At 47.8% G+C, this 21,369-nt stretch overlaps 1 protein-coding gene and 2 long non-coding RNA genes across 5 annotated transcripts in view; all 3 read left to right on the forward strand.

Moving 5' to 3' along the window:
• The window catches only part of AATF (apoptosis antagonizing transcription factor), a 182,749-nt gene that overhangs the window by 122,852 nt on the left and 38,528 nt on the right, over nucleotides 1-21,369 (forward strand). The window contains exon 12 of one of the 2 annotated variants that reach the window (XM_066363220.1): nucleotides 12,422-12,764. The exons of the other annotated variant lie outside the window; for it this stretch is intronic. Coding sequence (XP_066219317.1) covers nucleotides 12,422-12,518 — 97 coding nt within the window. The 3' untranslated portion in view covers nucleotides 12,519-12,764. Of the gene's footprint in view, nucleotides 1-12,421; nucleotides 12,765-21,369 lie in introns of those variants that run through there. 2 annotated transcript variants of the gene reach the window in all.
• LOC136393605 (uncharacterized) lies at nucleotides 13,264-17,175 on the forward strand. Of its 2 annotated transcripts, XR_010749110.1 has the most exons (5): nucleotides 13,264-13,550; nucleotides 13,744-13,884; nucleotides 15,555-15,800; nucleotides 15,896-15,975; nucleotides 16,074-17,175. It is a non-coding gene; the product is annotated as an uncharacterized lncRNA (long non-coding RNA). The 2 variants fall into 2 exon arrangements; XR_010749109.1 differs by having other exon boundaries at nucleotides 15,555-15,975.
• LOC136391515 (uncharacterized) overlaps nucleotides 17,841-21,369 on the forward strand; it is a 28,153-nt gene continuing 24,624 nt past the window's right edge. The window contains exons 1-2 of the long non-coding RNA XR_010748864.1: nucleotides 17,841-18,308; nucleotides 19,198-19,393. This is a non-coding gene — a long non-coding RNA (uncharacterized lncRNA). The remainder of the gene's footprint in view (nucleotides 18,309-19,197; nucleotides 19,394-21,369) is intronic.

Here is a 21,369-nt window from a genome sequence, read left to right on the forward strand (position 1 = left end):
TCAGAGTACTTGGCCAACATCAGCCTTTCCAGGGAGGCTTTTAGGATTCCCAGCCCCAGCTGAGTGGAGGGCTTTTTCTTCCTTGAACCCGTATATTATTTGTTCCTCTCTAACAGCATGTTTTACAGTTCACAAAAGCACCCACTAGCTTATCAAAAAAATGTATTGAAGGTCTTTTCCCAATTGCTGTCAGCTTTCGTAAGCTAGGACTGATTCAGGATCCATGAGCTTGTGGTGCGCCCTGGTCCTCAGGCCCTAAGTGTCCCTGAGGATGTTCTCTTCCTGTGCCTCAGTTCCCTGCTTTATAAATTGGAAGTAGTCCTTCCTGCTTATCATATTCTTGAGAATGGAATGTGCTTTTTAATTTTTTGTTTCTGAGAAGAGGTGTTTTAAATTAATCTGTACGGATAATGATTTAAATAAAATATATGTATTCACCTATATATGTATATATTGCATCATGCCCCTGCAGATGCAACACAGACTTACTCAGTTTCTGTAAACCTAAAACTTGCTGGCTGTAGCTCTTCTGTCTGAAATGTGTTTAAAGCTTATGAGACTGTTCACAATTTGCTAGTAAGATTATTTTTGCAAACACTTCTGTGAAATGGATGAACAATAGTGTGTTGCCTCTTTTACTGAGATCTCTCCAAATCATCTGGCTCCTGTGATACACTCGCCTCAGCTCCCGTAGCACTTTGTACATGTCCACATTAGATGCAGCACACCATCAGGTTGTGTCCTAGTAATTTCTGGGTAGTGTCTTCACACTAGGATATCGCACTACTTGAGGGCCGGCTTCCCATTTTTTCATTTATGTCCATCTTGGAAAAGCCCCAGAAATGAAGAGTCCAGATTGGGGACTTTACATTTCCAACTGTTTAGAGAGTATTTGAGGTCATTTTTACTTAGTATGAACCCTGGGGAAAGATCTTTCATGAATACTCTTGTGTTTCTATCACTTCTAGGAGTGTATACTATAAACTTTATATTACACCATAGGTTTTCTCCTGTCTGTTTTGGCTATGATATCTATACTGGGTTTGGTTTCTGGTGGTTCTCCTACAAATTATTGGTTACTATGGAAACACAGAGGCTATAGACAGGCCTCTTTTGGTCAGTTTTTTGGACTATTGTCAGGGTTTGTTTGGTTTAATAAGAAAACAGTTCCAGAATAGATTCTCTATGTCCATTAACAAGGCATAATAGTCCCTGGTTACCTTTTGTTATTTTTAGTATTGGTATTAAGTGTCAAACGAAAAAAGGATATTTAGATAAAGGGCATTGCCTCATTGTATTTTGAGTTCCAGGTGCTGGGCAGCCAGCATTTGTAAGGGGAAGCTATTACTAACTACCCTGGAAATAAGGTCTTGAATGAGCCATAACCACACCTTGGGTTTTATCCATTGTCTCCCTCTGGGGAGCACAACACTTTATAAACATTAACTCTTTTACCCTCTGGGCACCTTCACTTAAAGGTAAATAAGACTGAAGGCCCTTTCTTCTCCAATATAGATGAGGAAACATCAGCCGGGGAGAGGGAAATTACTTGATCAGAGGCAGTTGTGGCCCAGGGTGTGTTTGGAGCCCCAGCAGTGGAGCTGGACAGCACAGTGGCCACTGACACCCAGGAGACCCCGCTCCGCTTGGTTCCCCTAGTCCTCCTTTCAGCTTCTCAGAGTGGGTGGGGGTTGGGCCTTTTGTCTCGTGTGGAATGTGAAATGCTGCAAAGACGAGCAATTGTTCTTCAATGCTTTGTGCTCCTTTATAAGAAAGAAGAAATCAATACACATTTTCTCCTACATGCACTTGGCAGCATTCCGCCTCCTCGTCCTCCTCTCGGTCCTGCAGGGGAGGCGCAGCTCTGCAGCAAAACAGACTCACCAGCGTTCAGGGGCAGGAATGCAAACTACTCATTTTGCCCTGAGCAGTCAAGCTTTTTAAAGCCAGTCACATAACTGGCTGAGGTCATCAAATTGCTGACTTCAGTGAGGAGTTGGTGAACTGAGTGGGGGGCAGATAGCCGGGTCACTGAATCTTGGATGGTACGCCCTGGGGAAGTTCACCTAGCAGGTGTCTGAGACACTTTTCCCAGATTTCTCTCTGATTCATAGAGGCGAGGAGGAAGTTCTTTCTTTGAAGAGTACTGTTAAAAAACCACAAAGATTGACAAAGGGCATCAAATTGCACTTTATTAATTTAAGTACATTAAACTGTCTAAACAAGAGCCCTATTGGATTTTATTAATCAGAAAAACATGGTATTAATACCTGTAACTCTTTTTATAGTTTCTTGCCATTAAACAGTTAAGTGTGAGACACGAATAATAAAGAATTTGCTGCCATTATTAACAGAAATGATAGTTTAGTGACATACTGGCCTTGCAGAGCCAGGGGGAAGGAGTCAGTGTGTAGGTGAGGAGAGGGGAAATCTGGCTGTGGGCGGCCTTCACACAGAGATGCGAGCAGGGAGTGTGGAGGGCTTCCTGGGGAGGATGCCGGGAGAGATGGGGGCTGGCGGAGAGGAGAAGAGAACCTAGGCGAAGGTCTGTGCTCCTGGCCGGGATGCAGATAAGAAGACAAAGAGGGAGGAGGAGGGCACAAAACCAGCGCAGCCCAGGGAGCAGCATGTGGGACAGTTGGCTGGTTGGCAGTTAGAAGTGCTTGCTGCGAGATCCCGCGGTCCCGCCAGCCGAGCCTGTGATGCGGCATTGGCAGAGCTGCTTTCCTGGTGGGTGTTTTTGCTGGGCACTGCTTCTTTAATGTTTGGATCAGTGCTGGGTCTTTAAGTAAAATAAGTCCAACTTATTACCAGAAGTAATAGAATGCCTGCTGGAACCCCGAGGGTCGACAATAAACACCATCACTAATTTCCATGTGTTTTGACCCCCTAAAAGTAGAAGTTACCCTGGAGCTGAAAGATGCATCATTGGCGTCGGCCCCCCAACCCTCAAGCCCTGGGTGATTGGGCAGCAGCCTTGCTACGGATACAAATGTAACCCGAGTGTCAGTCTCACCTCCATGCTGCTGGAGGAAGTGATTCACGTCCAAGCAGTGAAGCATCCCCTGGCTTTTAACAGGAGCTGTTAGAGGGGCTGCTGTTTGAACAAGGAGCTTCATCTTCCTGAAGCCAGCAGTCACAAAACCGTAAACACAACCCCAGCCAACTCTATTGCCAGGATCGTGGTGGCTTGATGTTAATATTAAACATCTCCAGCAAGGCAGAGAGCTCTGCCGCTCAGCTACAGAATAAAAATAAATAAAAGTAAAGAGAAAAACCCTGCTAAAAGCGGTGAGATGATTTGTCGTCTTTCCTTTGTGAGGCCATTTGTCTTCTCTTGCATCAGATCTGTTATAAAACAGTCAAACTGTGAAAGTGGAAATCATCCCAGGAAGGTGGAATATTAATGTGCATGAGAGGAGGTGATGTCCCCTTTGTCTAAAGAGTGTACCACCACCCCCACCCGTTTTATTTGCAAGTCTTCCGAGGTAAATTATTTTTCGTTCAAAGAATTTGAAAGTCTTTAAGATATTAGTAAGGATGGTGGAAGTTTCAGGTATTTTTCTTCCTTTGTTCAGGTGGAGTGAATCTGTAACTGACATGGCCATCAGGAGGGAGCCTGAGTGAAGGGAAAACCTTACAAATTTACCTCCTTCCCTCCTCACCTCTCTACCCCTCTTCCCTCTCCGTCCCTTCCCATCTTTTCAGATCCTTTGTTTGGGGCCTGAACCTGCTTCTTTGAACATGTATAAATCTTCAGTGTCTGATCTTTAGGAGACAGGCCAGAGGCCACATGTCACCATCTGTAATTTAAAGCCGTGGGGCTAAAAGCATTTGCAGAGGTTTGAAGGACCTGGTTCTGACCTAACCAAAAGAGCGAATTGGAATAGACCTTCTGGAGTCTCCTTCAAGCACTGGGGAGGATGGTGATGGGAGCAGACACACTAGGTAATTTATGGGCGCAGTTTGCTGGGAGCGGGGCAGGCTGCGGGTTCTGCTCAGATGTGTGTTGTGTACCGCCACCTTGTGGCAGCTTTGGAAAGCTGCGGTTTCACTGTTTTGGAGCTTCTGAAGAGTTTAGCCAGTGTCTGATTGGAGATTTGCTTGTATGGATTTAGGTAATTAGCAATAGACAGGAGTTCGCTGAGTCACTGTTACTTTGCTAACTTGGTCCTGTTAAGGAATAAGCCCTCAATAAGAGACAGTTGCTTTCTTTTCACCTCATTTCTTTGTTTTGTTTGTTTTTGGTGAAATTGTGATGAGATTTCAAAGAAAGAAGCCTGTAATCCACTTTTAGTTGCTGGGGAAGGTTGTGAAGAGAGTGAGGGAAAGTTAAGTGCTGACCTTTCAGCTGCATTCAGGAATCCTTAGTTTTATACTCTCATAATTTATGTATATCACTCTCACTAAATGACACTACTTCCCCATAAGGAGCTGTGTCTCTCTTTCCTCGGACTGCCTTCCTTACAATCAAGTCTTCCCGAGAGACAGAGTTCCTATGTGTGTCCTCTGGTCCCATCACTGCGACCTGTGTAGGTTCACCGTCGACTGCGTGGCCCCCAAGGAGCACAGGGTGATTGCTTGCCATTGGAATCAATATATTTCTCCTCTTAGGTCATAGAAACATTTCACAAACGCCTTCCTCTCACCTGTAGAGTCACTGATACAGCAGAGAATGGATTGGGGCAGAGGAAGCGGGAGGAATGAAAGGCTTTGTCTCTAATGTTTTGGGGAGCAGACCACAGAGCATTCAGATGGTTGGGATTAGGGTTGGGAGGATCCCTTCATTTGGTGTCATTAGCATGAGCCCAGTGAAAAGATCTCTTTTTCAGTTGCTGTGTGGAATGCTGAGCATGCTGGCAGACAGATCAGAGGGAGGGGAAGCTCTGTGAAGGCAGGAGAAGTGTGTGTGGAGCACACAGGGGGCAGTAGGGTCCTGCTCTGAGCTCACCGGGCTACAGGCATGTCAGGATTGGCGCAGAGGGCCCAGGGGCCTCACCGTCTGTCCTTTGACAAACCGAGGGCTCCAAAAAAAATGGCGAGAGAACTCTCTAACTCTGTCTTGGCAGGAATGAGTAAACTTTTTTTTTTTTTTTTTACCTAGAGAAGAACAGATTTAGTTAGGGAAAGATATTAAGTACTAGTTGAAATGCTGGTTCTGGTTCTGGAGGGACAAGGGCCATGTCACAGAATGGCAGAGCTGAGGTCAGCATGAGAAATAATGTTCACATGTCTCCTTAAGGAGACTCCTCAAGGTGTGGGTTGTCCCAGACCAAATTGCTGGATAGAGTCACCTTCCCAACTCAGCTCTGCTCTGTCATTCATAAGCCCTAGGTAAGAGAAACGAGCTTACATCCTGTCTTTGTAATCCTCCACACAATCTAACGAGGTTCAAATAGGCATTTAAATATATTTATGAATTTATTATGCCTTTGTGTTATACTTGGAGGTCAGAGACCGCACACATCTCGTGCATGTACATAGCACTGCTAAATAAACTGTTTCAAAACACAGCTTGTAAAGAATGCACACATCTGCAACATCACCAATGATTTTTTTTTTTTTTTTTTAGTGAGAGACAGAGACAGGAAGGAGAAATGAGAAGCATCAACTCTTAGAGTTGAGGCACTTTAGTTGTTCAATGATTGCTTCTCATACGTGCCTTGATGGTGGTGGTGGGGGGGGCCCTCAAGCCAAGCCATGACCTCTTGCTCAAGGCAGTGACCTTGGGATCATGTTGATGATCCAGCAACCCCCCACTCAAGCTGGCGACCTCGGGGTTTCAAACGTGGGACCTTAATGTCCCAGGTCAACTCTCTATCCACCGAGCTACCACCAGTAGGCATGGTTTTTAAAAGCATATTTGCCATCAGTGACCACGCTGGTCAGTGTGAGTTTGTGTTCTGGCTGTGCTTACACTGTCTCACGAGGATTCAGATTGGCTCGGGATTCTTCTAGACTTGAGCAGTGTTGGAATTGGAACCTTTGTCTCACTTTCCCTTTGTGTGTTCCTTCATCCTTTGATTCTTAAATGTGTGTCTGAGGAATTAAATTAAGTAGGAACAAATGCTACACCACTTTTGTGTGCAGCCTTAGGGTCCTTGGGTGTGCAGAGAGGGAGAGGATTACAGATTAAGAACGGCCTGGATGCATTCTGGGATGTGTCATGCATTTAGGGAGAGGTCCTTCCCCCACTGAAGTAACAAATGAACAGTTTCAAATTAATCAAGGGCAAAATATGTGTATCATTTTAAGCAGGAAAGCAGCAATGTTGTCCCTCTGGCATATTTGGAAGATGGTTCAGAACTCCTGCATATAACACTTGCTCAGAGGATGTGATGTAGTTTCAGAGGCTGCACAGGTTTCTTTAGGGAGTGGTGGCATTGCTGCTTTCTCTCCGCTGTCCCGTCTGCCTGACGGCAGCGACAGCTCGAGGGTTTCTGGCCGGGATAGCGGGAGCACGGCGTCCGCAGAGCAGCTAGTATGCTTCCTCCAGTACCCCAGATGCTGCAGGCTACTGACCTGGCAGATTGAAGGCCCACACAGATCATCTGCAGCTTTAGTATGCTCCATACCGTTTGCCCAAATAACAGCGTGAAGAACGCTGGTCGGTGCTGCCGTGCACTGTGGAGCTGACGGGAACACATCTGGGTGCACGTGTCCGGGGGCTGCACTGTTCTACACTTACATCACCAGTTCACTGAGGACTGTTTAAAATCTCACCTGCCACTGAAGTGACTGCCTTTCACAGCTAGCTAGACTGTGCATACTTTAAGTCTCCTCTGAAGAATCACATAATAAATAAGCTGAATCCTAACACACACACACACATTCTGTCTTTATGGAAAATGGCTGCTAATCCATGATCATTTTTTTCCCAGAAACAGGTTTTATGATAATATAGTAAAAATATTAAATTAGAAAATGCCTCACTAAGGGTTATAAAACCTTACTACACTGGAGATAGGTAATTATCCCCTCTACAGCCTAAATGACAGTTTAAAAGAAATAAAAATGTTAGTGCTCATTACTTGCTTTTGTAGGTTGCAATAAAGGGTAAGTTAAATTTTAATTCAAGGAAGAGCCCCTGCTATCGACCTTCTACCTTAGGTCCAAGTCCTGTTAATTACTCTGTAGGTTATTCTCCTGCATGATGCCAACATTAATACATTTTCTACAATGGACGTTCCCACTGGCCACTGAGGCCAAGAGTGTGGGGGAAGGGGTGACAGAGGGGGGAAGGCATTTCAGCTCAGCGATTCTAATCTTGATTCTTAATGTGGTAGAGAGCAGGAATTATGTATTTAAAGAAAAGTTCATTATTCATAGCCTTAAGGGGACCCGAAGTATTAAACTGTACACTCACCCCGGAGAATCAGATGGAGACAAGGTTACCGTGAAGGTGGATGGCTGAGCTCCTCGGCCTGGCTGACCCCCAGCCGGTTAGTGAGGACGCTGCAGGGGAGATGGTCCTCACAGCGGGAGGCAGTCTGGCCCTCTGTCCCCTCATACCTCTTTGGTACCTACTGTTATCTTTAGTTTTGTTTTCCTTGAGATGGGGCAAGGGAGATGGACACGTCCAGTTTATTTTCAGCTGCTTCTACCTTTCCCTGCACCATGGCAGCAGACCTAGCACCTCTCTGGGTTTGGGCCCGAGCTCCGTTTTCATCCTGGGGTGTGCAGAGAGATGTGCCCAGAGTTTCCAGGGGTGCAGATGCATGCATCCCTGAAGCGGCTCCACCTGCGAGCGCGCCCCTGCGGGCGTGTGGGCTCCCCTTACCTCACCTGTCACAGCTGTGCTCTGCCTGCCGACACAAGGCCACCTGCATGCCCAGACCTGGGACCCTGCCCTGGAGGGAAAGCCTTCAGGGCACCACACGGAAGGACAGGTCGGAACGTTGGTGCAGGGACTGAGGGCTGCTTAGTTAGTCCTCGCGGGTCCGATGGTCCCTGTCCTTTATTGCTAACAAAATTGCAGGAGAAGTTGATTGAGTTGTCAGCTGATGTCATTAAAACTAATTTTTGGTGGCAGATCACTATGTAATTCTTTTTTTCTTTTTTTTTTTTTTGGGGGGGGGGCTATAATTCAGAAAGAAAATAATTTAAAAAAAAAATTAAAAAAAAAAGCCTGACCTGTGGTAGCGCAGTGGATAAAGCGTCGACCTGGAAATGCTGAGGTCGCCGGTTTGAAACCCTGGGCTTGCCTGGTCAAGGCACATACGGGAGATGATGCTTCCAGCTCCTCCCCCCTTCTCTCTGTCTGTCCTCTCTCTCTCTCTGTCTCTCCCTCTCCTCTCTAAAATGAATAAAAAATAAAAAAAAAAATTAAAAAAAATATAAAAAAAGAAAAGAATTGAGTGGGATTGCTCTAAAAGAACTCTCCAATTCCTGTCTACTTGTTTATGGGACAGGGTCTCTCAGCACCTATGTCTACAAAACCAGAAACGGGAGCAGAGTCGAGGCTGAACCCTCTGTCATTACAGCCACAGATGACACTCACCCACGGGTAATGAGTGAATGGCAGGGAAACTTCGTCAGTTTCATCAAGAGGTGCATTTCCAGCCATCTTTTACTTATTTATGTATGTTAAATTCTTACCAAAATTATAACACATTTTATCATTGTATATATGATTATACACTAATAATTGTAATGATATCATAATCCAGAAGTAATTTTAAAAAATTACTTAGAGCCTTGTGGTCTGAAGAAATTAAAATATTTTTATTTCAACACTTTAAATTTCAAAAAGTGTTTCAATTTACATACTTATTTTTGTGGCCAAGAAGTGTGGTAAGGTTATCCATAAAATACTTTCAAGCATAAAACAATTGTATTAGGACCAAAATCTCGAGGGAAAAGTCAAGTGGAAACACACTTTTAAAAAGTAAATTTTCCGGCCCTGGCCAGTTGGCTCAGTGGTAGAGCGTCAGCCTGGCGTGCAGGAGTTCTGGGTTTGATTCCCAGCCAGGGCACACAGGAGAAGCGCCCATCTGCTTCTCCGCCCCTCCCCCTCTCCTTCCTCTCTGTCTCTCTCTTCCCCTCCTGCAGCCAAGGCTCCATTGGAGCAAAGTTGGTCCGGGCGCTGAGGATGGCTCCATGGCCTCTGCCTCAGGTGCTAGAGTGGCTCTAGATGCAGCAGAGCAACGCCCCAGATGGGCAGAGCATCGCCCCCTGGTGGGCATGCCGGGTGGATCCCGGTCGGGCACATGCGGGAGTCTGTCTGACTGCCTCCCCATTTCCAGCTTCGGAAAAAAATACAAAAAAAGAAGAAAAAAAAAGTAAATTTTCCAAGGTAAAGAGTTTGTTTATGTGTTACCTAAATGAGAAATTATGAGCAGCAAATCAGTGTGGCATATAGATTCCACTGGGCGCATTACAAACAGGGTGTAAGAGTTTTATTTTAGACATTAGTGTTCACAATATTCTGGTTATTGTATCCTTTGTGATACTAAATTTATTAAATCTATATGTAAACTTAGAAATGTGTGAGAGGCTGTGTGGTTTTGAAAAGATAGGAATAAAGAGAGTTTTTTATTATGTACCAGGTCACAGATAAATCATCAGTTTTCGTTGTGGCACCTTAGTTGTTCATTGACTGCTCTCTTTTTAAATTTTTTTTATTTTATTTATTTATTTTTTAGAAAGGAGAGAGAGAAGGAGAGAGAGAGAGGAGAGAGACAGAGAGAGAAGGGGGGGAGGAGCAGGAAGCATCAACTCCCATATGTGCCTTGACCAGGCAAGCCCAGGGTTTTGAACCGGCGACTCAGCATTTCCAGGTCGACACTTTATCCACTGTGCCACCACAGGTCAGGCCGGGGCTGTGTGGTTTTGTACAATTCTGTTGAGGTGTGGCGAGTGGCTGGAGGACCCGGACCCCGGACTCCCCCCCGGTGGTCCTGGCTTTCCCCGTTCTGAGGGGCGCGTGGGCAGTGGGTGGGAAGGGCTGGGCAGCACTGAGCAGTTGGTGTTGGCGTCGGGGGAGGGGGTCTTCATCCTGTTGATGCTCCTGGACTTGGGGAGTGTCTGCCTTGTCCATCCTTAGAGTCAGGGCTGGGTGAGGGAAAAGGAGAGGGGAAGAGGGGAAGGAAGCAGAAAAGTCGGTCAGGAGGCTGGCGCCATATTCGTGGTCAGAACCAGTCTGAGATGTGGAGGCTGGTGGGACAGGGAAGCTTGGGATGCTTTGAAGGCACAAACAGCCCCTGGCTGGTGGTGGTGAGTGAGGAAGACGTAGAGTTGAAATTACTTGGGGAGTTCTGGGTTGGAATACAGTAATCCCTTGCTCATATTCTCCCTGTCTGTAAAAATAGTGGAAGAGCCCAGACCACTGAGCTTTCCAGGTTGCTTTGCCATGAATAGCTGCATATGTTTGTCAGCTTTGCCCACCTGAGTGTGAAACGATGTTCTATCAAAACACAGTTTTGCCATTTCACTCTCTGCTCCTGACACATGAATCTGCTGGGGACAGTGGCTTCCTCGGCCCAGGCGTCTGCTCGGCGGTAGTGATGGGGTTTGGTGCAGGCGAGCAGCGAGGTGGGCAGGTATGATTGTGAAGGGCTGCATAGCTACCGTGTGCCTCTGCATTTTTTTTCATCAGGTGCTGCAGCCTCAAACTCATGCTGTTTTTGGTCATGGCGGCTCTCCCTGCAATGCCATTTAATTTTTTTGTGAAATGGTTGGAGAGACTTGTAGTTACTAGCAAATAGGCCATACATAGCGTGATGAAGGGGAGCCTAGGCAGGGCCTTGCTGTTGATTATATGATGGAGCTGGTGATGTGGAAGCCACTGGAAATGAGGCTGCCTACCTCCCCGTCACAGTTAGTATGAAGCTGCCTTCCGCCTATGCAGGCTGGTTCGTCTGGGCTGGACAAGAACAGGCAGGCGGCCGGATGTAGCCGAGGAACAAAAGAGATGAAGGAGCTCAGGGTGAACCTGCCCCCTTTGTCTGGAGACCCAAGGGCTGGCCTGTAGTCCGGGGTAAGGGTACTGGCCCATTCTTGCCATAAAAATCCCTGTCACCATAGTGGAAACCCCGTTTTCTGGCCTGCACTCTCCCTGGCTGCCTTGTGGTCCTTAGAATGATAATGTTCGTTACATTCTTGGCTTCTGCCGTTTCTTTTTAAAGATTTTTTTTTCTTTTTAAAAAGTTATAATATGCTATTTCTATTGCTGGATTTTCTAATTATAGTACCTCTATTCCTATCACAACTATAAAGGGGTGACTTCAAAAACAGACTAAGTTTTTATGTTAAAGTCTTGCTGAACCAAAAAAGCTGTTTGAAGGGTAGTTTTTTGTTTTATTTTGAAAGTCAGATTTGCTGATGATGGCTCTCAGATAATGAGAGCGCTTTTAACAGCCTGCTATCTTAACAAGAACGGCAGGCTCTTTTATGGTTAGATCTTGAAAATGTAACACAGAGCAGGTACATCTTTCTTCTGGGGCCGTTTACTCACTGGCCGGGGACCTTAGCCTGTATGTACGCATCCTCCTTCTGGGAGGCTTAGTGACTGGCCTTCATGCAGACGGCAGCCGTGGGCCACCTGCCTCTGTTGCTGTGTCCCCCATAGTCCACCACCCTAGTGGGTTTGAGCTGCTGGCCCCTTGTGACCCCTGCTGTCTGCAGGGAGAATCTGCTCTCTACCCCAGAGGAAGTGCCCTGGAGCTTCTGTCCCTGTGACAGGAGGAGCCTTTCCCTACCCCATCTTGTGTCGATGATCCGGCCTTGACACATGACAGTGGCCAGGTTGTGGTGCGTATGTTGCATTTGATAGCAGAAACAGAGGTTAGAAATGATCATTTATTTCCAAAGGCCTCAGGACCCTGGCATGTTGTGATTTTCATAACATCAAACCCCAATTTTAGGAATAATACATTAACCAATCGAATTATTTATTAGATTGAGACTAGAGACAAGGGCTGGGGAGGGGGGAAGAACCTTTGTTCTGCTCCTGAGTGGCCGCACATGTGATAGTAATTGGAATCTTGTTGCTGGGTCATTTTCATTGTTTTTCAAGTACTGCCAAGTCCAAGAAAATGTATGAAAACTAAATTATATCCCCCTACATCCCATGTCTGATTGAATCCTCCTCATCATGTGGCAGCCTCACATATCCTATTAAAATATTCAATCTTGTTTTCTTACTTGAAGAACCTGTCTGTAAAGGGTAAACTTACAGAAACTCATTCCCCAGAGACAGGATATCCAGCCACACCAGACTATTTACATATTTTACTATTCGATTGGCTTCTTCTGGGTTTCTCCCTTTCTTTGCGTTTGTGAGTAAGAGCTGTGGGATGCATTTTTAATTACACGGCAGTGTTTCCAACGGAACAAGTAGATTGGGGTGTTTCCCAGCTTCTTAGTTTTCTTTAACCTTGAGAAGTTAACCACTGTGTCAACCAATTTGTTTGTCTTCTAGGACAGAGTTGTATCGGTCTCTCTTTGGCCAACTCAGCCCTCCCGATGAGAGGGCCACTGGGATTGATGGCGCCACCTCTGTCGCAGCCAGGCCGTGAGGCAGGGACTCCGAACGCACGTTGGCGGCACCGTGGCAGATTGGCTGCTCACCCAGCCCCAGATGGAGGACACCACTGGCTGTGGGCCAGAGCAAGTCAGGGTGTCCCTGAGAAGGTGTGCTGTTCAGAACACAGGCTCACAGGTCCCCAGACTCCTGGAACCAAGTGTCTGTGCCTCTGGTGCTTCCGTGTGCAGGGGCCTCCCCGGGCCCCTGAGCCACCACAAATAAAGAGCATTGTCAGTGCTGCCTGTGTGCTTTCTTCAGCAGCGCGGGGTGAAGTCTGACGTGGAGCCCCAGCAGGGGACAGGCTTGTTGGGAGGGGTTTCATTTTTTTGGCCCTAGCCAAATGGCCTCCTCTTAAAATATAAATTGTCACAGAAGGAAGCATTCTGGAGCAGATGCTGCCTTCTGGGAGGATGTTTTGCTGTTGAGTGTGGCTCTAGGGAGCAGGGAATCGCAAAAAAACCCTCAGTTATGCCTGGGAGACTTTGTCATTTGGAGGTACTTGCTGATTTGTTGCTAAATACAAACCTCTGATTTCTTTTATTTTCCCCCACCCATAAAAATTCTTCCAGAGCACTTTTCCATTCTCATCATTCCTAAATCACTTTATTGAGATTAGCTCTGGTGTAAATCTAGCAGGAGTAAATGATTCACTTGTTTTTCATCCAAAGGTCAGAAGCTAGAAATTAAATCCCCATAAGGGGGATTTATTGGCCTGCTGTGGTCAATATGCAGGGAAGATTATCTTGCATAAGTAATTCCTGCCGACTAGCACACGAGACTGACCATCTCCTAGGCACCTCGTCCAAATCTTCACTTAAAGCTACAGAATTAGAGAAGTAAAGTTGCACCCAAGGAAACAGAGCACAGTTGTAGTTAATAATTAGTTGTTGTTTTTTAAAGTCAGGTTCTGATATGACTTTAAAATGTCAAAACTAAGTGGCACGTTTTTGTGCCCAGGAATCTCACCTGTCATCGACTTGGTATCCGGGGACTGCGCACTGCCTGGAGGCGGGCTCCACAGGAGGTGAGTCCTGGTTGTGATCTGCCTCACAGTGCCGTCCCGCACCCACGGGTCTGCTGAGCTCAGCGTGGGGCAAACGTGGGGAGAGGACTCTTTCCATCTCACATTAGTTGGGCCTCCGAACATGGTGATTTGTTTTCCTTGTCTCGGTAGTTACCTCTTGGGCTTGACTGTCAAGGACATGTTTAATTTTCAGTGTATCTCCAGTTTCCCAAAAGATCAATTAACAAAAATAGGAGCATTTCCCCATGCTTACTCTCTTCAAGTGACCACTTTCCACAACATAGAACATGTAGGCCTGTCCGTCTAGCCTGAGCGATTCACATCAGGACAGCAGGTAAGTCACCTGTTCATATGGGACATGAATGAGTGAGCTTCTTGCTAACTCATGTTTCCTCAGAACCTTTGCTATGGTCACTCTTTATTTGATGATGATACAAGATTGAAACAGGCACTTCAAAATATTTGGAGTCCAACCTGTTTAATTAAAATGAATTAAAAGCAGGAGAGATGAGAAATAATGGACAGAATTTTCAGTCAAGGGAGGCTTGCTTTTTAAAATTCAGAAGACCACCCTCCTTCCAGCCAAGAATAAATTGGAAACTATTTTAATTGACACGGATACTGCAATTCAACTGTTACTAGAAAGACAGATTAGTTGATTGATTTGCATTTTAATAAAACTAATACTTTACATTTTGGTGGCTAATGCTGATTTTTAAATGAGTTGAGAACTGTTATCAAGCATTCCAATCCAGAACCCTTTTTCAGTGTTGACTGAAGCATTCCTCCCTTTTGTGTGAAATTTGCTTATTTTTTCTTGGCCCAGTTGACTCCCTGCAGGACACTCCTAACCCACAGACCCTGAAGTCCCCACCAGTACAGGGAGGTGGTGAGGCGGCCAGAGGGACGCAGGCAGGGCCCACGCAGCCCAGGTTCGTACCAGGGACAGGAGCCCAGACCAGGCACTGGGCCTCTCCCTTCAAGATAGAGAAGGCTGGTTTCTTGTCTTCGTTTATTGTACATTAAAAGTTAATTACTGAAAAGTAGAAGAAGCAAATAGAACTAAGACTTGGCCGTAATCCCACCCCTGGACACACCCACTTCCCATGACTCTTAGCGCTTCGCAGCCCCTCCACGCAGGCGCCGGTATACCCAGTACCCGTCTCCGCAGCAGTGGAGGTGGAAGACCGGGTTTTAACTTTTGGACTGTTCAAAATTTTTTACTTACCCTTTAAAAACAAACAAAATACCCACGCAGCCATGCCCCATCATCTCCCCTTGTACCTGACACGCACATGCCACCAGCTGAGAACCAGGGCTACTAGAATGTTCTGCATTTTAATGTTAAGAGCACAGTGAAAGGTTATTTCCGACCTGTGGTGGCACGGTGGATAAGGCATCAACCTGGCATGCTGAGGTCGCTGGTTGGAAACCCTGGGCTTGCCTGGTCAAGGCACATATGGGAGTTGATGCTTCCTGCTCCTCTCCTCCCCTCTTCTCTTGCCTCCTCTCTAAAATGAATAAAATCTAAAAAAATAAAAAGACTTGCTTAATTTAAGCATTGACTAGAATAGTCTTTTTAAAAAAAAGGTTACTTCCATGTTTCTGCAGGTAACATTTTAATTTGTAAACTAATTTGTATTTTAACTGGAAACTAATCATTTCATATGAGGCATGTATTGTCAGTACTTAACCAAATCCTCTGTCGTTGAACATGTAAATTGTGAATTATTTGCTATTATGAATAATGTTATTGGGAAATACTTGGGCATAAAACGTGTTTATTGTCTTTTTAAAATTATTGTTTTTCTTGGCATATATTTTTACGAGTAAAGTGAGCCAAGTGAAAGAATCCACATAGTTTGTAGGCTCTTGGTACTTGTTCCGGAGGCTGGTTTTAGGGTCCTGGCTCATGTCTTGGTGTCTTGCTGGCCTGCAGCAGGCCGTAGCCGAGTGGGGACTGGCCTCGGAGTCTCATGCTGGGGTTTATTTCTTACTCCCCAGGGAGCCCTTCAAATTGGCAACCTCCTCTGGGAGGATGAAAGAGCTCCCACCTGTGCTCTGCTCTTAGATGCTTCCAGGAAAGATGGTGGATGATCAGAACGTGGTGCTCTCACTTCTCTCCCCGGCCCCTGTTTTCTGGCTGCTGGACTGCACATGGTTTGCTCTCCTCTCTCCCTCCGGTCTCCATGCTCTTGCTGCTGCCAGTACCTTAGTCTCGGGTCTCGGAGGTAGTCTCCCATGCCTTGGGTGGGTTTGCCTTCCTCCCAGCGGCTCTGTGCTGTTGGTGGTGTGCAGCCCTTCTCTCCAGAGCCACATCTGAGACCACTCTCTGTGCATCATAGGAAAACCCCAAGAGCCAACAGAACGTCAGGGATGGCAGACTCACCCATCCGTCCGCAACAGGCCCTGCACCTGTCTCCAGGTGAGTCACGCAGTTTCCTTGGAGAGGCTGATTTCCCTACTCCCTACGTGCATTGCCGAGACGCTCCAAGAGGGCTGCCTCTTTTCCATTTCATCTAGAAAGAGCCCAGTGTGGGGACTCTGAATGGAAGCGCATGTGACCTTCGTCATAAACCATGGCACCACTTCCCGGGACAGAGCAGTCAGTCCACATGTGGGATGCATTGAGGCCAAGATCCGTGTCTGCCTGGGCTAGACTCACAAACGAGGCAGGCATGTGCCTCAGCACAACGTCACAGACCGTAGGGAGAGATGATGTCCGGGAGGAGATCAGGGCTGCGGGTGTTCTAGGCCAAGGTGGCCAGCTGCCCCTCTGCTGACACCTCGAGAATCCCACCTGGTGTGGTTGCACTTCACGTAGGCAAGTGTAGTCAGTGAGCCTTGTCTAACGTGAATGTACCTTGTTTTCCGCATCTCAGTTTGCTCTTAAAGTTATATATGTGCCTGTGTATTGGGGGCAGCTGTGCTAGGAATTAAACTGAGCTTGCCGTAGTCATTCTTTTTCTTTCCATCTTTTTTTTACTTTCTCTGTCTTCCTACTATTTAAAAAATAATTACCGTAATTTGGTAAGTTCATTAATTCTCTGACGTCCAGGGGAATCCATATCCCCCAGCCGGTCCGTGTGCGTTCAGCTCACCCCACAGCTCTATTGATGGAGTCTCCGTCGCCTGCCCTCGTCCTAGGGAAGAGGGATGACGCAGGCACAGCGCCTCTGCCTGATCTGACTCCCGTTTTTCTTGTTTGTCTATAGATTTCCTTTACCGCGCCTTTCCTGCTCATGGTGTGGGGTCGCCGGTAGGGTCGTTGCCTCGGCAGCATTTATATTCCTGAGAAGTTTGCTTGGTTTATTTCCCCTGGTTGAGGGTTCTCAGCTCATTTGTTGAGGTCAAGGACGCTGGATTCTCAGGAAAGAAAATTTAAAAGAATGTTAAAAAAAAAAAAAAAGCAATCCCACATCACTGAGAGGGTAGGAAAAGAACATAAGGTCCCCAGTAGACACTGAAAGTAACACATAAAGATTCCTGCCCACCCTCCTCCGGCCCCATCTTCCCCTTTATGACTGGATGGGAAATGAGCTCCGTCTGCTCTGGGCAGCCGGCTGCCCCTCACATGGGCTGGCTGCGTCCTCCTCTCTGGTCTGCCCTCCCCAAGGTAGGTGGAAGCTGTTATTTAGGGGCGTGCTGCCCAGTTCTAATAGAGACTTGGGGGCATGTAGCTAGTTTTGGAATGGGCCTATGTGACGTCTGGAATAAAGGACAGATAGATATAAATGAAAAGTGGAGTAGTGGAGAGAAACCTGGCCCAGAAATCAAACCTGCTAGGATGTGACCTTGAGAAAGTCTTTTGATCTTTGGCCTCAGGGTCCTCACAGTAATATGAGGGCCAACCAAGCTGGTTTTGAGGCCCTTCCTTATCTAAAGCAGCTGCTTCTAAGTATAGGCAGTGTGGTAGATTTGGGTTAAGCCCAGGTGCAAGAATGTTTTTCACATCCATGCATTCAGATAGTTATTGACCTACTGTGTGCTAGGCATCAGTGGAGGCTCAGCAAAGGGCTATATAGGCAAGGGCACAGTCTGCAGGTGGGTCTCTGTTCTCTTCTGTAGAGATCTCATTCTCTAGCGTGGGTCTGATTAAACCCATTACATCCACTGGAGCTGCCTCTTTTACTTCTGGCTGGTCCTCCTGGAAGCCCAGGCTCAGAGCCCTTTTGAGGCTTGGCATCACTTTCCCAAGGTTCCAGTTCTCCAAGGTGAAAGGTCAGCCTGGCAGGAGGGCAGAGCCCTTGTGCTCTCTGGCACTTCCTCCTGGGGCTCCAGTCTGCCTGTGCGAGCCCAGCCCTCGGGACTGCTGTGCTTTAGCATGCAGGTGTGGCTGATACCAGGCAGGGAGCCTGCGGCTCTGTGATTTCTGCCTCAGCGAGGGCAGCTCTGAACCCAGGGAGTCCTTCATTCCGGTGGCCTGCTGCCTCCCTCTCTCCTGTGGGTCCTGGGGAGCCCAGAAGCCTCCTCCAATGCTAGGAGCGTTAGAGCACCTGGACCAGAGCTGTCCAACAGAACTTCCTGGGGCAATGGGACGGTAACTATCCTTGTGCCATCCCATACCTGTGGCTTTTGAGCACTTGCAGTGGGGCCATTGGCCACCATATTGGAGAGCTCAGGTCTATGTGAAGATTTCCCAGCCTTTTGCAAGTTATACCAAAGACCAAAATTGAAAATGAGGAAAATGGTCAGCAGATTCAGGATGGCAAGAGCTCCTGGTGTCCCAGGGCCGAGGGCACAGTCTTCGTGCACCAGGTATGTGTGCAGGCTGGGGGACGCCCTGCCTTAGACTCCAGAGGTGGCTGGGAGAGTGGAGGAAGCCAGTGTTTCCTGCCTCGGTGCCCAGAGTAGCTGAAGGGGACCCTGAGAGGCTAACCGCCCCCTGTCTCCGCCTGAGGTATTAGGCTGGAACTGACTCTGATACTGTGAAATTATTTTCCAGTTTGACTCTTGTGTCCTTTAAAGTTGTAGCACACTGCTCTTGGTTTTAAGAGTTAAATGTAAGGCTAATACAGAACACTTTAAGCGTGATAACTCCGAGTTCATATTGTTAGAGGAGATAAGCAGGAAGGAGCAGGTGCTTTTGAATTGACTTATCAGCCTTTCAGCAGGCTCCCAGGCAGCCTCGCCCCCACCTGGGCGCTGTGATGTTCAGGAGGATCTTGGAAAAGGAGGCTTCCCCTGGCCCTGGGGCCTCGGTTTCATCTGCTGACCTCGCTAGGAAGGTCGGGCCTTTGTTCCCCGTGGGAGTGCAGCCCAGGAGTGTGCGGGCAGCTGGAAGCCTGAGGGAGGGAGCCCCTCACCCATGGAGGGAGCCCTGTGGAGATTTTACATTTTAAGGTCACACCCTGATCTTGGCAAAGGAGAGTAAGAGGAGACCATTGTGAGCTCTAGCTCTCAGTTATATAATTAAGCTGAGATTTTCCTTCCTGAAGGAACAAAAAGAGGCCAAGGACAGGCTAATTGAAACCTCAAGATTGCTTTTCCATGAGTAGCCTGAGCAGGTGGGCCAGGGGAGACTGCCCTCTCTGGCTGGCTGGTGGTCTGGCACTGACCACCCTCCATGGGAGGGGGTCTGTTTGGCATGGGTGCCTCCCCTCTGCTTTCTTTTAAAATAAGATTTTGCTTCTCCTGGTCCAAACAGGGAGGCCCATGCAGGAGCTGGCCGTGCCAACACCCCTGGGCTCCACCATTGCCCCTCTTGTGTTCTGGCCCGTCAGCTGCTCCCCCAAAACGGCACCGGGCAGCCCAGACAACCGGTCTCCAGGGCCTTTCAGAGGCCCGCCTCTCTCTAAGAGGATGTCAGCCAGGCTGGTTCTTCTGAAGTTGCTCATTCCCAGGTAAGTGCTGCTTAAAATAGTGATGCTTTATTAATTGCAGACAGGGCTGCTCATTAGAACCCAGGCGTGTGCTCTCTGCACCTGTCCATGCACTTGCCGCCGAGTGGAAGGACTTCCTTGCCTCTCCTTCCCACTTCCCACCCCCAGAAGAGAATTTCAACTTTAAGACAAACAACTTCATTTACAAGTGTGTCTCTAATTAGCTGCAGAATTAGGAAAGCTGAGTTTCCCCCCATAGATCGGCTGAACCCTCCAGGGAGACTGGTGGAATAGAGAGAATCGCATTTCCAATTATTTTGTTGAATTGCTAATTTAGTTATTGTGCCTGGTGTAATTGTGATGGGTATTGGGTGTGCAATTCAATTTGTTTTAAATATTTGTGGGAAGGCTGATCAGTAATGGAGCTGACCTATTTTGTGGCCCAAATTGAGGGGAAAAAAGGCTAAAACACAACAGCCACAAAGATACAGTTTGTTTCCATTTTTATTTTGATCTCTCTCATCCCTCTTAAGACCACTGATGCAACAAAAGGATTAAATTAAAAGATGACAGCACTTTGATCTTCTCCCTTTGAAAGCGGAACTGTCCTTGGTAGTTTCACATGCAGATATTCTAGGATAGATTTGTAGATGCATCACTGAGCTGAGTGGCTCCACCTCCCATGATTGCATTTCTGTGTGTGCCTAGAAGGCGCGTGGGTGTTTGGCCTTTGGGAATCGGCACACCTCGGAGACAGAGTGGGTTCAGTCCAGACCACCGCAATAAAATGAGTCAAAATCTTTTTGCTGGTGGAGCGTCTTGCCTTCGGTTCATTAAAAAACAAACAGACCCGGCCCCGGCCGGTTGGCTCAGCGGTAGAGCGTCGGCCTGGCGTGCGGGGAACCCGGGTTCGATTCCCAGCCAGGGCACATAGGAGAAGCATCCATTTGCTTCTCCACCCCCACCCCCTCCTTCCTCTCTGTCTCTCTCTTCCCCTCCCACAGCCAAGGCTCCACTGGAGCAAAGATGGCCCGGGCGCTGGGGATGGCTCCTTGGCCTCTGCCCCAGGCGCTAGAGTGGCTCTGGTTGCCGCAGAGTGATGCCCCGGAGGGGCAGAGCATCACCCCCTGGTGGACAGAGCATCGCCCCTGGTGGGCGTGCTGGGTGGATCCCGGTCGGGCGCATGCGGGAGTCTGTCTGACTGTCTCTCCCCGTTTCCAGCTTCAGAAAGAAAAAAAAGAAGAAAAAAAAAAAACAAAAAAAACAAACAGACCCAAAAAATGCAACACCTGTGAAGCACAATAAAATGAGGAGGGGTCATCTGGTCGGGTTGCTCAGTTGTTAGAGTGTTGTCCCAAAACATCAAGGTTGTGGGTTTGATTCTGGGTCAGGGCACATACAGGATAAGAATAATGAGTGCACAGCTAAGTGAACAACAAATAAATGCCCTGCTTCCTGCCTCTCCTTTCTCCCCCCCTCCCTCTCTGTCTCCTCCCTCCCTCCCCCCTCTCTCTTTTCTCCCTCCCTCTCCCCCCCTCAAAAAACCCAATAACCTAGTGGAGGAGGGTGTCTGCAGCAAACACGGTTGGAGCTGCTGGGCCGAGCCTGGGTGCAGGTAGCAGGTAGCGCTGTGTGCAGGGGTGGTGACCAGGACACTCGCCTTGGCGGTACTGGTCCAGTCCCTTGCCCAGGTAGGCCCTGCTGCTTGGTTGAGCTTGGGCAGTTGTGAGGAGGGTAAGGTGTGAGGTTCCCTCTCTGCTGGTGGTGACGGCCAAGCTCGAACTTCCAACTTTCATCCTCAGGGTCTCCACATCTCCCACCACCCACCCCGCCTGGGTCTGGACCAGAGGGAGGGCCTGTTGGGTGCTGAGCAAATCGATCCTGTCTGGGCCTGGAGCAGGGCTGCACTTGTAGGGAAGAGTGAGGGACAGGGCTCTGCAGGGCGCCAGCCCCCCAGTCTCTCTCAGACCCAGGACAGGCCTCGGCTGAGCTAGATC

This window comes from Saccopteryx leptura, chromosome 2, assembly GCF_036850995.1.
Source record: "Saccopteryx leptura isolate mSacLep1 chromosome 2, mSacLep1_pri_phased_curated, whole genome shotgun sequence".
NCBI lineage: Eukaryota > Metazoa > Chordata > Mammalia > Chiroptera > Emballonuridae > Saccopteryx > Saccopteryx leptura.